The sequence below is a fragment of the Ambystoma mexicanum genome, chromosome 8 (assembly GCF_040938575.1).
Source record: "Ambystoma mexicanum isolate Mex_15411 chromosome 8, UKY_AmexF1_1, whole genome shotgun sequence".
NCBI classification, from domain to species: domain Eukaryota; kingdom Metazoa; phylum Chordata; class Amphibia; order Caudata; family Ambystomatidae; genus Ambystoma; species Ambystoma mexicanum.
Genome location: NC_090929.1, coordinates 1,244,797,901 through 1,244,813,511, shown reverse-complemented (window position 1 = coordinate 1,244,813,511; position 15,611 = coordinate 1,244,797,901). Strand labels below are relative to the sequence as shown.

Here is a 15,611-nt window from a genome sequence, read left to right as displayed (position 1 = left end):
AGTGAAATCTATCATAGCTGATATATATGTATATACAAACACAATATCACTTGCAATCCGATATGTCCAACAATCTATATGATATATAGTCTGATATGGCTACTGGGGCTTCACTTAGACCCATATATGACTTGGTTTGCAAGTCATAGTGATGATATATATATCTATGTATCAAGACGTTTATGAGGCACATAGCACCTTATGTCTGTATGCACTTAGCACATTGCACTTTATACTTGCATTGCACTTAAGGATGCCTTGTTTGCACAATATCTTGGCGCAACTTTGTATATAGAACCATTTGATAAGTGGTACTCCACAATTGACTGGCACACATCAGGGATGTTTGTCTGTTTGCACAACATCCTGGGAAATATAGCCCAGAGTGCCTTTCAATATATTAGCACTTTTGTACCAATTGTTTACGAAGCATACTGTACTTTAGATCTGCAGAACACGGTCCAGAAACGGTTTTAACATGCCAGCATTTTGGTATCAATTGTTTACGAAGCACTTTGCACTTCATACCTGCACTGTACTTTTTAAAGCCATTATGCTATTTGCACAATCTCTTGCGCATTTTTGTATAGAGTGCCATTGAGTATGCCGGCATTAAGCCGGCTTGTGGCTTCCTATAATCAATATTAGTGGACACAGGGGAACAATAGCTATTTGCATATTATATCTGGCGGATATCCATATAAAGTTGGTATCATTTTGTGTACCTGGTACAGTGCCTCTCAAATCCCACCTTACGGGAGGGAATGCCATCCACAGGACTTGCAGTGTAGTCGCATGCAATGTGATGTTCGGTACAATAGTATAGATTTTCCATCAGGCACGTCCCACTTTACATATTGCATTCATGTCTTCGATACGAAGACCGGGCGCATATATCTGAATTTTTTTTAAAACTGTGCAAAATCAATGTCAAGTTGTATTATTAATGTGTTAAACATTGTTCTTAGAAAGTGGTTTTATGATGTCTTACAAAACGTATCATTAGGATATCTAGAAATGTGTTACTCTGACGCCATGTACAACCTCCAAAGAAGTCTGCCTGCAAGTGCACATTCAGCATCTAATCTGGTACAAATCAGCTAGTATTGGCAACATCAACGTAGGACTAAAGCTGTAATAAAAGACCTGAATGCATTGTGACTTTTCAAACCCGACGAAGGCCGTTTAGGATGAAACGTGTGGTTTGTTTTCTTTTCTGCTGCCCTCATGTCCATGGAAATTAATTAATAAAGTGCTATTTTTGTGGCACCTCTCGAAAGGACTTATTTCTACCTTTGGTTTTTATACTTCAGCCTGAGTGCTGCTGCATCTCAGACTGCTTCGCAATATATATATTACACAGCCACGGTAGTGGATGTGTAGTTATGGTTAAGTTGGTAATCCCATAGGAAGAGCACTTTTTGGGCGGCTTATAACTTCGCTCCCCCTGGACGAATCCTCACCAAACTTTGAAAGTAAAGGTATATGGGCCACTCTTTTTTTTGTGCAAAGTTTGGTGAGGTTTGGTCCAGGGGGGGGCAAAGTTATAGGGGGATCCCAACAATTTTTTTTTCCCATAGAGTGAATGGGAAAAAAACATTGCGCACGCCTACAGCCCAAACCGCTGGATGGATTATCACCAAATTTGCGGTAGGAGCAGCGACTTGGTCCCGAAAGCATGCTTTTTTAAATTTAGGTCACAAAAAATGAGTGATATCTAGGTCTGCTCCGCGGACACACTTCCCTGTTCGCTCCGCAGACAGGACACTGATTGGCCAATCAGCTCGCGTCATGTCCGCGGATTGGATGGTGAAGAGCGTGAAGTGCGTCAGATTGTTCCGATGCGCCCGCCATCTTGGATCCGTGTTTTGGTGTCCGCGGACATCACGGCAAAACCATTAAAAAACACAACATTGCACTTGTTAAACTTATCAAATCATCTCTGGGGAGGTGAGGGTTGATGAGGATGGGATGGGATATGGCTGCAAGAAGCAAAAAACTGTTTTTTTGTCATGAAAGTCACACGGTACATTTGGAGGTGTTCACAATATAATGTGCCTCAAGTACAGGTGAAAGAGATTGCATTTTGGCTTTCAAGGGATGGAGATGTATAATCATGGAATTGTGGACTTGTAAATATAGATTGTTGCTTCTGTAGTCTGTAATCCCAACTTTATCTTGTGGTATTACAGAGTAATACTACATTTTGAATGCCCGTTACTCTATATTGTTTATATTGGTTGCCGAATATTTATTAATATTAAATGGAAGCAATTTCGGGTTATTTTACACTCTTAATTAAAACGCTTTAGGTTTATAAATTAATGTGATGGTGGTACAACCAGAGTGCGGCAAATAAAGGACTAATGTGTCTGTTAAAATGTAATAAAAATAAAAATGGAGTCAGACGGGTGCCCCCTAGAGTCTGGCATCTGAGGCAGCCACCTGCAGTGTGTGAGAATAAGAGTTCTCATGGATGCAGTGAGCCAAGTTTTTGCAAAGTGATAATGTATTTTGATTCTGAGCGAATGTCACCAGCTTTGAATTTTTGGTTGCGAGCGAAGGAAGCCCACGCATGGGACGCACAGTATAAGGTTCAATTGTTTTTTGACCTTGAGAGAAAGGGACCATTCCGTAAGGAATGCAATGAGAGGAGGTTTGTAATAATGAAGATTTGATAAGGTTATGCATTCCAAAAGTGTGTAAGGAACATGTAAATTCAGTTTATGAAGAATCTTTGGTGCGAACGCAGTGAGCGTTATGGTCTGATTTATGCCAAGAGAATGGAAATGGTGAATATAATGTACGTTTGATTTTCGACGATTGTATACCGGAACGAGCATTAATTTATTATTATCTGAAGATTATTTTTGCGTTATATTCTATTTGTCTGTTCTCTGTTGCTTATTGCAATGAAACAAAAGTACTATCTTTGTGTGTGGTTGTCTTTTTTACATGGTTATGGGGAGTGCAGCATCGAGGTGCATGTAGACCACCACTAGGTTCACCCAGGTTCAACGCAAATATTTCATTAAAATGTCATGAATGACCATATCAAATTGTGTATCAGTTTCCACGTTGTTTTCGCTTTGATGTGCTAATCGTTAGTTTAAACTCTATGCCGAATTAATAAATCAATAGATACAATGTAATAAAGTTCGGGTATTGAGACATTTTCTATTATGTTTTTGAAACAGATATATTCTGCCTTTCTTCGATTTTCATAGATTCCAGATGCCAACTGACGGCTTCTTTAAATCGGCAGCCGAACGTAGCTGTCAACGGCTGGATCACAGTGACTCTTTTTTGGGTCGATCGTCCAGGGCCCATATGTCCTTACGCTGTACTAGCGATTAGGAGTAACATAACATCCTTTATGGTGGTCTAGCCCCAATTTGATGTAGAAGCCCTGGAATTCACTGTGCGACCCAAGCGATTCTTTTACCGAAAACGAACACCTTGTCTACGCAAAAAGAGCAACGTGTGCCTCACGATAAACATTTTGGATCACGAGCAAAATAACAAATTTGCAATTTGATTGAACATGGCAATAGTCGGATGTTCTCGGAGCATTTATTGTGAAATAAAAGTACTTTACAAATTGTACAGTGTTCTTGTTTTCTTTTAAAGTACGGTTTAATATTCCGAATTGTGACGAGCTGTGTTGTTAGTCGATGTGTGTTGATTTTCGGGTTCTGCGTCACGTCACGTATGCGATTATGGGCGCGTTTGGCTATGCGGACTAGGAACGTCATCGAGAAAGGTGTAGAATATCACTAGGTTTGGTGATGTGAGGTTCAGGGGCAGGGCATATGATTTAGTGACGTCAGGGCAGTTTACCTTAGGCAGATGCAGCAATGGATAAGAATAGCAAAAGATGGACGCGCCCTGCTGCCAGATTTCGTATGTTTTTAAAAGAGGAAAAGTGAGGTACGGTGAATTGGAAATGTTTGCGATAGATCAACGCATGTATAAAAATACATGGCCGAACCCTCGGGACAATAATATTTTCTGAGCATTGCACTTGTGAAACTTATGAAATAATGTCTGGGGAGGTGAGGGGTGATGACGATGGGTGGGATATTTCTGACCTGATTTCGAATGCGTTTACAAAGTTTGGTGGGATTTTGTGCAAAGGGGGTAGCTTATAGGACGATTATATGTGCATCCATTTGGCACTTTTGCAAAAATAAAACGTGGGTGGATTTCCAGCAAACTTGCGTAAGTCACATTGGCAAGGATCTACAAGCATGGTTTTGCAAATGTGGCAGTGTTTTCTTATTTGACAAGTGTCATAATGTAGTTTAAAAAAAATAGCGGTACAGCTTTAGTGACTGAGGTGTAGCCTGTGGCCATGGGCAGTGGCCAGAATGTCCGCTTCATGATATAAGGTCATGATCCGGAAAATCTGGCTACTGGCCATGACCAGAAGGGACAAAACACAGGATTAAAGTGGTCATGTCCACCTGGGACTGGCTTTGTGGTAAAGTTATTCGAAATTAGGATAGATTTGAAAGGGAAGAAAAATGTGCTCATGGTAATATGGTCATAGGGTGTTTTTGCCTTCTACAGGCTGCCATGGAAAGCGAAGAGGGGCCCTGTATGGAACCCCCTCCTTCCCTTTACATAGTGGCCATCTTGGAAAAGGATTTTACTTCCTATACCGGGACGCCATAGGCGTCCCGCTCTAGGACGAAAAATCCTCTTATTTTAGTAACACGGGTTCCCGCTTTGGGAACCTAGGCTGCTAATGGTCTTCATCCCCCATTTCAGGGGCTGAAATGGGGGGATAATGGTCAAGAGACCTCGTTATCCACCCTCGCTTTGCTTGGGCTGATAACTTGGGCTGCTGGGCCAGTATACATCATTCCAGTCCCAGGAACGGGGGATGAACGCCCCAATATTGCCATTAGTATAACACAAAATGCAAATGGAAATGTTGGAAAATCTTATTGAGTCTATGTACTTTAATGAGAAATATAAAGTAGATGGAGTCTATACGTTTATTTTTTAACGTGGAAGGTGGTTCCGAAACGAACATTTCTTTAGTTGTTTTTGGATGTATTTTTTTTTTTGGTAGGAGAGCTAAGAACGCAAGGTGGGGAGGGAAATGAGGGAAGAGGCACCAAACACTAATATGGAGGGGCAGATGGACAGGGTAAAATGTTTCACTTGTGTTATTTCTAAGGTAGGGGGCAGTGTTTCTCATGCTCTTTGATTACAGCAGTGGTGGTGTCCCTTGGGGAGAGGTATGGCATTAGCGGATCCATTTTGAGATAAACAGCAGTTTTGCTAAAATTATGTACTGTATACTAGATTGTTAATGGACGAGTAGGAATAGGTGTTGGAGCTGTGCAAGGGAAATTTAAAAGTAGAAAGTTCCTAGATCAGTAGAAAATCCAGTTCCGAGCTGTCTGCAAAGCATGGATCTTATCGTGAAGTGCGGAGGGGTTCTCGGACACGTCATAATGCCGCGCGCCAGCATATGGTCATGTGGACTGTCAAGAAGGATGCAATGAAGTCAGATGTTCGTAGACGTTATGGTTAAGTTGCACTAATTAAAAACCTATGAAATTCAATGAAAAAAACTTTGTTAAAGGCACATTATGTTTCCAAGTAAAACCGAAAACCCCCTGAAGTTTGCCGGTTATGGTAAGCTAAGCAACCATAACTTGCGCCATCACCGTGCACTGCTAAGACTAACACCCACGACATCAAAGATGACATCACAAATGAGGTACCCCAGGTTAGATGGAGCCAGCTTTAGCTGGCCAGCAATCACAGGGTTTGAGAAATTCTGCATTACAAATTGGAGGAGGGCTTCCCTGAGGGGTGTCATGCACCAGGATCTCAGGCAAGTCATGCTGCATCTTGGTGAGGAAGGCCCTGAAATTCCAAGCACCTCAAATGACTACTCAATGGTTTTCTGCAAATGTACATTAACAAGTCCATAAACCATAGCCTGCATGAACTCTAATTCCCAAAGGTTGGAAGCCATGAAGACCACACCTTCCTTCTACTCAAGAGTTCTACTGAAAAACCACCCATATTGCCCTCTGAAAGGGAATAAAGCTCAAAAGGGATGTGGCCACTGTGGCGAGGCTGCTGGATCCCACCAGCACATCATTTGTGTTACCGGAGATGAGAACATCAAAAAAAGGTATTTTTAAGGGTTGATTTACAATTCTATACCACGTTTCAGGTTGTTTGTCTAATTAGACCAGGGTTGTGAGGATAAGGGTGGCCAAAAGTAAAGTGCTAGTTAATGTTCCCAAAGTGACCATCTCTAAATTGCGAATAGGATCAATGGGGTTTCCTAACAAATCTCCCAAAAAATATCACCCTTCTCTCTTGCACCAAAGGTTACCCTCATTGAAATGTCGAGGCTTCCAAAGTTCAACAAAATCCTAAAACAGTAATAAGCAAAATCCAAACTTCAAAAGAAGGTATTTGCAGAGTCCAAATCAAAAAGTATCCACAAAAGTCTTTGCCACGGGAGGATTCCTCTTCTCCGGTTACTTTGAGGAGAGTGATTTTGTCCCTCATCTCTCCTTGACACACGGGTTGTCCTTTTCCATGATATATGATATGATTGATTATTTATAACGCGCTTAATACAGAGATGTTTCCAAGCGCGGACCCGGGGATCAAACCTGTGTTACTCCGTGTCGCCTTGCTTCCAAGGCGAGCACGTTGCCACTCAGCTATGCTCCGCTGATCTTTGGAAGATTGGTGCTTGCATTGCATGCATTATCTTAGCCTTCTGCTTGGTTTCCCAGTAATCTTCCCAGGAGGGTGGAACAGGAGTTTCTTGCCCTTTGGGTTGTGGGTCTGCTGGATTATGTCCTTGCTGGCACTGGTGGGGTATCCCCACTTTTCTCGGTGTGGCATTCTGCTGGATCTGCCTGTCTTCTGCCCAAGCACATTCTGTCCTTCCTGTTCTGTGGTGTAGAGTCTGTCTCGTATCTCAAACCACCTCATGCTTCTGTACTCCCCCCTTGACGCATGTGGCCCTCAGGAACCTCAGTTTCATTGGTCACTGTTCTCTTCCTTTTCCAAATGGTTAGGCCCCTTCACCACCTCTTTAGTTTCCTCCTTACTCCTATGACTATTACTGTTGTCATTCTAAAATTCTCTCTCTCCTTAGATCCTCCCCTGCCTTCAAATGCCAATAACTCTCCAACATTTTTCTTTATTTGGGTCCCTCCTCATTCAAAGTCACAGTCTTTTTCTCGATCCAATCACAATAATATGTCTAATGAAATGCATCTTTCCAGGTTTCCATCTCTTTCCAGATTGGACCCTTTGCTTTACCCTCCAGGCATCTACCTTTCTGACTCGGTTTCAAAAGAATTTCTTCCACAATCCCCATACACTTAAAAACCTTCCTCTGTCACTTCATCTCTTACTTCCCCAGTTGGCACCCCTCACTTCCTTCTCCAAAGTGGCAACCTCCTCTCTTCACAGAAAAATTCTTCTTCTCTCTAGATGTTTAAAAGTTGCTTTCTGTTTAACTCTTTCACTTCCCAGATGGCACCCTCTCGTTTCCCTCGCCAGGCTGTTATACTTCTCATCCAGCAATTCTCCTTCTAACAAACCCAATCCTTTGTATTCTTCCATGCTTCTCCCAACTTGCGCTCACCAAGGCTCTCTCCCTGCAGAATTCAGTCATTGCACTCTGGTTAATGGGTCTTCATTAGACTTGGTACCCATGATCTGCAATCCTCTACCCTCAATCCTTTCCCACTACAGAATATGCTTTTGCCCATTATCCATGCTTGGAGTATCCTAGGATCTGTTCTCCGATTTCAGCCTCTTCCCAGTACTGACTTTCTGACTGGACCTTAAAGTATAATTGCTCTTCCCCTTGGGTGGACTCCAAGGGGATGACTTTACCTGTGTAGAGTAGGATTTGCTGCTCCAATATTCGTTCCTGTGCTCACTGTCAGGCAATCTGTCAGGAGTCTGTCCTAAAGTGATATCAGTCAGTCCGCCTATTTGCTTTTTTGCTTTGGCCTGGACTGCGTGTGAGCTTTCATCTGCCTTCCCCGAGACAGCCTGCTCTTCTGTGCCCCTCTAAGGCTGGCATATGTTATGTGTATCTAAATCCTCTTGTAGGCTTGTGGAAGGCATGAATTATTTAGCCTCGCTGGGTGTTAATGTGGCAGAATGTGCAGATTTCCTGTTGTGCTTACAGGACCAGAAGAACAATGCTTGCTACATGCTAGTGTCTGGCTGAAGGCGCCCATCGATTTTCATTTTAAAATCTGAAAGAAATTAGTCTTTATATTCATGTGAACCCTGCCATTTCTTTTTCTTTGACACAGTACCAAACCTATTGTTGTGGCTGAAACTTTGGGTCCAGTTTGTTTGCCTCTACTCTCAAGCATGCTTTCCTCAGTATCACACTGGGTCTGGCTTGCTGGAGCTACCTGTTCTCTTAGGCTCAGAGAATTTGACAGGTGTTTCCAGATTTTTGGTTCAAAGGAAGCGCTAATGTGATGGCCATCCACTCTCAGAAAGACCGTTTCATTATAGTCACCCACCTGAAAGGCCTGGCCAAATTTAGACACCTATAGGACCACCTTCAGGCTATTCTGCAAATCCGGACACAGAACAGTGCCAAGCAGCACTGAATCCACTGCCAAAGTGCTCTGACCACCTTCGGAGTGGAGGAGCTTATGGAGAATGGTACCATAAGCAGAATAGGTTGCGATTCTTTAGAGTCTGAAACAGATTCTATAGAGTGGGATGAGCAATCAAACTTTTTGGGAGAAGACTAAGTGATATTTGGAAGTGGAGTAACTAAGGTAAGCAAGGCTTCTATGGAGCCAAGGACTTTATGAGCAAGTTCCCATTTTGTGGAACAGTGGTGAATACCTTTGTGACGCACTCTCCTATATAGGTAGGGTGTATTGGCCAACAAGAGCTGCCCTCCTCAGTGTCATGGTCAAAACAGAAGCAGCAGACAGCGTTTTGTGGCCCTGACCCAATCGTGAGCTTCTGAAGTAATCATATGGTTTGAATCTAGAGGCTTTTGATGGAGACAAGATACAGGTCAAATTAGCTAAGCAGCAGTGGAACATTCCAAAAGAATCATTTTAAGCTCGCAGAAAAAAGGAACTGAAGTTTAGATGAGTAGTTGGGTCCATATAGAACTCCTGATGTCGCATCCAGAGTCATGGTCGTCAACAGAAACTATCTGAGCTGATGCAAACTAGGAGTCTCTTCTTGTTAGCTGAAAAAAACCTTCCAAACACAAGACTTTTGCCTGAAGGATTTTTCAAAGATGTGTAATCTGTGGGAATAGAGTTTCTTTTTAAATTGAGCTTTTTTTAGATCGCGTTTCATGCCAGAGACCAGCCTCTAAGCGCGGACCGGAGTTAAAACCCATAACGGTCTGCGTTGTTTTGCTTCCAAGACAAACTCGTGACCCCTGAACTATCCTCCTGGCCCAGGGAAGAAGGAATCTTTTTGAAGTAAAGGTTTACAAGTGTTTACATTGAAATGGTCATGTCTCTACCTCAAGCATCACTATGGTGAATTCTCTTTCAGACAGTACACCACCCCCCAAGCCAAACCCATTTGGGGGAGATGGGTTAAAATTCATGGACAGGAATTTGTGAAAAGTAAACAAAGCACAACAAGGTTATCTCCAAGACCAATGATGTGGAAGTTTCCTTAGTTCTAGTCTGGTAACAACTTTTGCCACAGTTTAACATCACAGTTTAACATCCCCCTAAAATGCATTTCCATAAGAGTATACATTCCAGTTTTACAAGAATTGCAATATAAATCTGCATTACCTTTTCTTTCAGCTAGTTGCATAAATCCAGTCAGCAGACGAGTAGAAAAATAAAAATAGGATATATACATGAGTACAATTATACAAAGAACAATAATACATTAGTATTCTTAAGATTACCAATTAAACATTACAACTCAAAGTAAAGTAAGTATCAATTTCAAGTAAAGAAAAAAGGAAGAAGAAATTGGACCAGACAATTCACCAGAATCTGCTTACCTGCTTCTTTAATAGGGGACCCAAACATAAATGTATTGTTTTGTTTTATTACATGCCACAAGCCAAACATTGATCGAAGTGTCTCATATGCGACATGCTGTAATGTCTAAAAAATTAAGCACTAAAGATAAAAAGGTCTATAGAATGGGTTTCATGAATGCACTCCAATCCAAAACTTGGTTTACCCACAAAAGCGGTCATTTCCATTTTCGTTTCAATGATTTCTGGCTACATTTCCCAGCAGTAGCTCTAGATTTCAGGTCATCTCTGATCAGCTAGCAGTCCCCTCGCTAAATACCTTGATGTGCATCCCATTTTCCCAGGGCTTAAAGTGATGCACTAATGCCCCTAATGTACAATTCAAGTTTGGGTACTATGTAGATCCATTACCATCCGATATATATCCTCCATTTCTTTCCTTCTTTGTTACAACAGGCTACAACTCACTGAATATAAAAGTTACATTTGAGCCCTGCAGGGAAAAGCGAGAGACCTTCCATCTTTTTATTCCATTTCCCGTATACGAATAAAAGAGTGGGTTTCCAAGTACATCAATACATTTTCCAATGCAGATGTGTGTAAATGTACAGGCACATAAGCTTAGCCAGCTGCCTTCTGTTCACTATGCTCTATATCCAGTACACTGTTCGTGATTCTAAGTTATCACTCTAGGACGCATCCATCCAAAAGTGAAAACTTCACTACAGAGATATAGGCCAAAATCTCTATTTGTAACAAGTAGGGGAATTCCTTCAATCTAGCAAGTATTTGGCAATACAGGTCTTGCTCCCTGGAAATTACATGCTGTGTGGGACATTTAAATAGTCCACTTAAGCAAATAAAACTCGCAGAACATATTCCACATTCTATTTGCACACACCTTGAGCCAGACTGTACAAGCACATTCCATCAGCAGCACTAGAAGATGGATTATCAAGAGCAATGCATTTTTAAAAAAAGGACAAGGGACCATTCCTGATATTTAAAGATATATCTGGGAACATAGTGTGAAATTACAGGCTGCTATAAGGATGGGCTGTGTGGCTATATAGTACCTTTCATTCTATCTTCTAATTAGATGCTCATTTGTATGTATTATAAATAATTCTCCCATGGTGCTCACAGGCATACAGTTCAGTTAGCAGAATCGCTTTAAATTCAGTTTCCCATATTTAAACGTGTGAGCTTTGTTACTTAAAAATATAAAATATGGAGATTTATGACGCATGATACTATGAATAAAGACAGATACCATTCTTTCTTCCAATATGACAAAATTGTTGTTTAAGGCATGAGGTATGTAATAAAACGTAAGCTTTGAGTAGTCCTAGAGAGAAGAAGAGACGTTCAGGAAAATGCATGCATGTGTATTGTAGTACAGCGGTATCCATTCTCTACAATTAATTTAGAAGTTTTATAGTTAAACATCTTCTACATTTCACACATCAGAAACACAATATTTTACTATGCATTTACCAATAGATTTTTAGCATATTAATTTCTATTGTTATATAGAAACATATTTTGCATAATAATTCCCAAGGAGTGAATCCCCAGCACAAAGTACTGTGGAAGGTGTTCAAGTATTGAAATTAAGTTGGTACTTAATGACCCACAAACCAGGATTTCTCAAACAAAAGCATTACAATTGTATACAAATTATGAAATGAGATTTTGGAGAGACAGATCTTTAAACGATGGAAACCACCAAATGTTTCGGCAATTCCTTGCCATGTTCCTGGTAGAAAACCTTGATACTTTTAACACCATCAAAGTTAAGCTGATGTGTTGTGTAAACCTCCAGTAGATATTACTTTCTGCCAAGTGTTTTCCCTTTTTTAGGCTCAAAAACAAGAAATCACAAACTGCTTTAAAAATGCCACAGCCGATTGTTGGAAGCAGACACCCTGCAAAGGTTTTAGACATGCACTTAATTCCAATAAACTGGTTGAAACCATTTAAGTGTTAGTTCAAATGGCTTACAATCGAGAAGGAAGGAAGAATTCAGAAAAGCTTAAGATTGGGAAGAGCCACTGTAGTTTGACGATTGACATACCGTACTCGCTATAAGAGCATCTTTCTCTCCAAAATCTCTCTACAGAAGAAAAACCAAAAAAAAAGTTAAAGCTTTACCACCTAAGCACCTAGAGCCCAGATTAGGTCATCTACATGCAGTCACTTGGCACATACATACATGCACTGTTGTTGGAGAAGTCATTTTGCTGAGTGCAGCTGACATACCGCCCAAAAACTAGAAATTGGAATGTAATTTGTGAAATTCGATATAGGTTGTGTTGACTGCTTAGGCTTTTCAAAATATAAATGACTTCTATTCTCATTCCATGTAATGTCGCATTTCTCTATAGCTTCATATTTGGGGACAGTGGTCTTCAAAGTGACCTTCCACTATGTGACTTGTTTGTGAGAGAAACAGAAGCAGTGACGTGTGACCTAGTATGTGATATTTTATTACAATTCCAATCAACATCCCAACACTGTGGTCTGCATGCATTCCCTTGAAGCAAACATGATCTACTTCTCTAAACATACGGCAGTGATAGTGATAAGTGAGGTGATAACGAACTTTCAATGGATTGGAAGACCATATTGAAGACAACTTAAGTAGACAATACTTTAGAGGACCTGAGACAACACTTCTAAGGAACTGACTTATAAAATAATGGAGTTGATCTCAATCAGTTTCTAGGGAGTTGTCCATCCAAATTTTCAGCTATAGCTAACTGACTGCTAACACTTGTAAAAGAACATTTGTAAAGTAACCCAATATTTCTCCTGGTACAAATACAAACAATTAGTATGATAGACACTTCAAAATATGAAAGTAAATGAAAGGTCAGTCATTTATGAACTTTTTCAGAGGATGAATCACAGATGTACATATTGTCAGAAGATACTTGCTTTTAGCAGTGGTTGACTTCAATTCTGGTAAATCCACAGATCACTGCTGGAAGGCATATTACGATTATAATGAAGACCCTAGAAACCCTTATATTTAGTAAAAACAATGGATAGGATCACCATAGACTGAAATTCTCAAACATTGACTCTAGATATCCCTTTACCCTAATGCAGCCCAATGCAACTGGGAAGAGCATCGTCTAGGGCAGCGGTATTCAAACTATGGGGCTCAACCCCCTGGTGAGCGGCAGGCTCATGTCCAAGGGGTCGAACACCCGCAGTCTGATTTTTTTTTTAAAAAGTACATTATTTTGGTTTTTATTTTAAATGTTATATTTTTTGGTCTAAAATCTAGACTGGAGTCTAGATTTTAGACTAAAAAAAGAAATCTGGTCCTCAGCATGCAATGTATGTTGTGTATAATGGTACCATTTACTTGTACACGGCTATCATTACAAACAATATTCATTGCATGCTGAAGACCAGATTTAGTATATAGTGTAATGGCCACAACATACAGTACACTAGCATTGCAAAATTGAAAGGTGACAATGTATGCAAGACTAAAACATGTGCACATCAATACAGGAGAGGGCAGAAGTAAAAATGCCCCAGAGATGCCTCACCCAGAACATGACATGAACAATAAAATACTGAATTGCGACAATCACTGAAGGATTGAAACAAGCCTACATCGCACAGGAATAGACACCAGCACTGCAATACTAAAAGGAGAATCACTCTGAGGGATTAAAACTAAAAGGCGACTCACAGTGCGGGATTAAAACAAACACCTCAACCAGGACAAAACCACCTGTATTAAAATATACATATATACTTCACAGAGGAAAAAGTTTACTGCACTGTTGGAAATGATGAAAAAGAACTTGGCACTCGGTCAGACTGATATTCAAGAATGCAAAATATGTACTTTTCGGAGGTATAAATAGGACTATCTATCAGGGATGATTTGTACACTTGACTGAGAAAAAATATAAAAAAATACACACAGAAAAAAAGGAAGAATGACAAATGGAGGGGCTAATACACCCTCAACCTCAGAGGTAGAAAGAGCTGAGGAGGAATGTGAAGACTCACTGGATGGGAGGGCTGCTCATCTATGAGGGATGGAGCTTCTGTGCTTAGGAATTCAAAGGAAATGATAAGAAGGTAACAATGTACGAAATACAGATTGCGGACCATTCGTAGGAGGGAGTGGTAGGAGAAACCAAACAAGGGCTCACAGAAAGATCAAAAGTCAACAACAAGAACAGAATGAATTATAACAAAGCATAAGTGAGTCCAGAAAAATGTTATTCATATTTTGGAATATGAACCGACCCCTGAAGAAATTGAAGTATTGAAACTAAGACTAGGATATGCCCCAACTCAGAACTTTGATCTCAGAAATGCATTGACTTATTTAAGTGTATCCACCAACCCCAGCTGAGGATATATTTTGCAGACACTACTGATCGAGTTGACCCACAAAAAATGGGTCCTCATCTATTATAATAATAATAAAAAATTATGGGAATAGAAACAAGGTTGTGCTTGACCCATGAGGACAAGGACAGCCTGGACGCACTGCCTTAAAGAGTTTGAAATTGAGGTATTGACCAGAGTGTGGCAGAGCATGGTTTGACGACTAAATCTAGCTTTATTCCTAAAACCGAAGGAGGGCAATTGGATGTGACTGTTATAAAAACACATTGGTGTTTGAAGACTAATTACAGTTGGATGCTGAAGTGTATTCACAACCATCTCCCATACACATTTCCCTGAAACAGAAAAAATCTATATCCTCACTAAAATAAAATAATATAGGGATCAAACCTTCAGAAAAGGTGGGTAATGTTGTTCTATGGGAAATACAGCCAAACGTATTTAACATTTTTGCCACTCATCACAGTAAATCAGTTCGATTATGAGTGGTATAAAATTGGTATTTAATCCCCATTCATGGAATCCTGGCGACTCCTCCATTGGAGGTGTGACAGATTCACAAGGGGCAATTCCACCTACAATAAATCCTCCACTTTTGTCGAGCTGAAGTGGAGGAAAAATATCTAGCCAAGTGCTGGAGGTTTTTCTTCCACTATGCCTCCAAACACTGAATTTGGTGATGCTTGAAAGTGCTTTTAAAAGAATGACTGCTACTTCACTGCACATTTTCCTACACTGCCAAACTCGTAATGAGACCCTGTGTGTCTTCTGAATGTAGATTCATTTCTATTGATATAGTTAGAAAGTTACTCTGAGAGCAGCCATATAGACGAGGAACAATCACAGCATGGTTATCCACACTGGAATGGTCCAAACTAAATGCTCTGAAGTCAGGTCCTAGCAACTGGAATATTTCTCTTCTACAAGAGGGCACATGTTGGGCAGCTTAAACCTCTAAAGATCAAAAATGCAAAGGGCGCTCTCAAAGATCTCACAATAGTTTATTCCTTCTCCTCACATGTTCTGGAAAAAAAGGCACAGACCACGCATGGGCACGGTCTTAAAGGCCAGATACAGGGGTTCCCCTCGGATCTCTGCTACACCCTTCAAGAAAGGAGGCCATACACTGAAACTCTGATAGTGCAAAGTGGGTGAAGGGCAACATGTGTTGTGCTCTGTAGACTAATTAAATGACTTTAGCTGAGGCATAGACCTTGCTAAG

At 40.6% G+C, this 15,611-nt stretch overlaps 1 protein-coding gene across 1 annotated transcript in view; it reads right to left on the bottom strand.

Annotated features, from left to right (window-relative positions):
- The window catches only part of MYOF (myoferlin), a 1,388,224-nt gene that overhangs the window by 307,654 nt on the left and 1,064,959 nt on the right, over nucleotides 1-15,611 (bottom strand). The window contains exon 38 of the mRNA XM_069611360.1: nucleotides 9,807-9,818. Coding sequence (XP_069467461.1) covers nucleotides 9,807-9,818 — 12 coding nt within the window. The remainder of the gene's footprint in view (nucleotides 1-9,806; nucleotides 9,819-15,611) is intronic.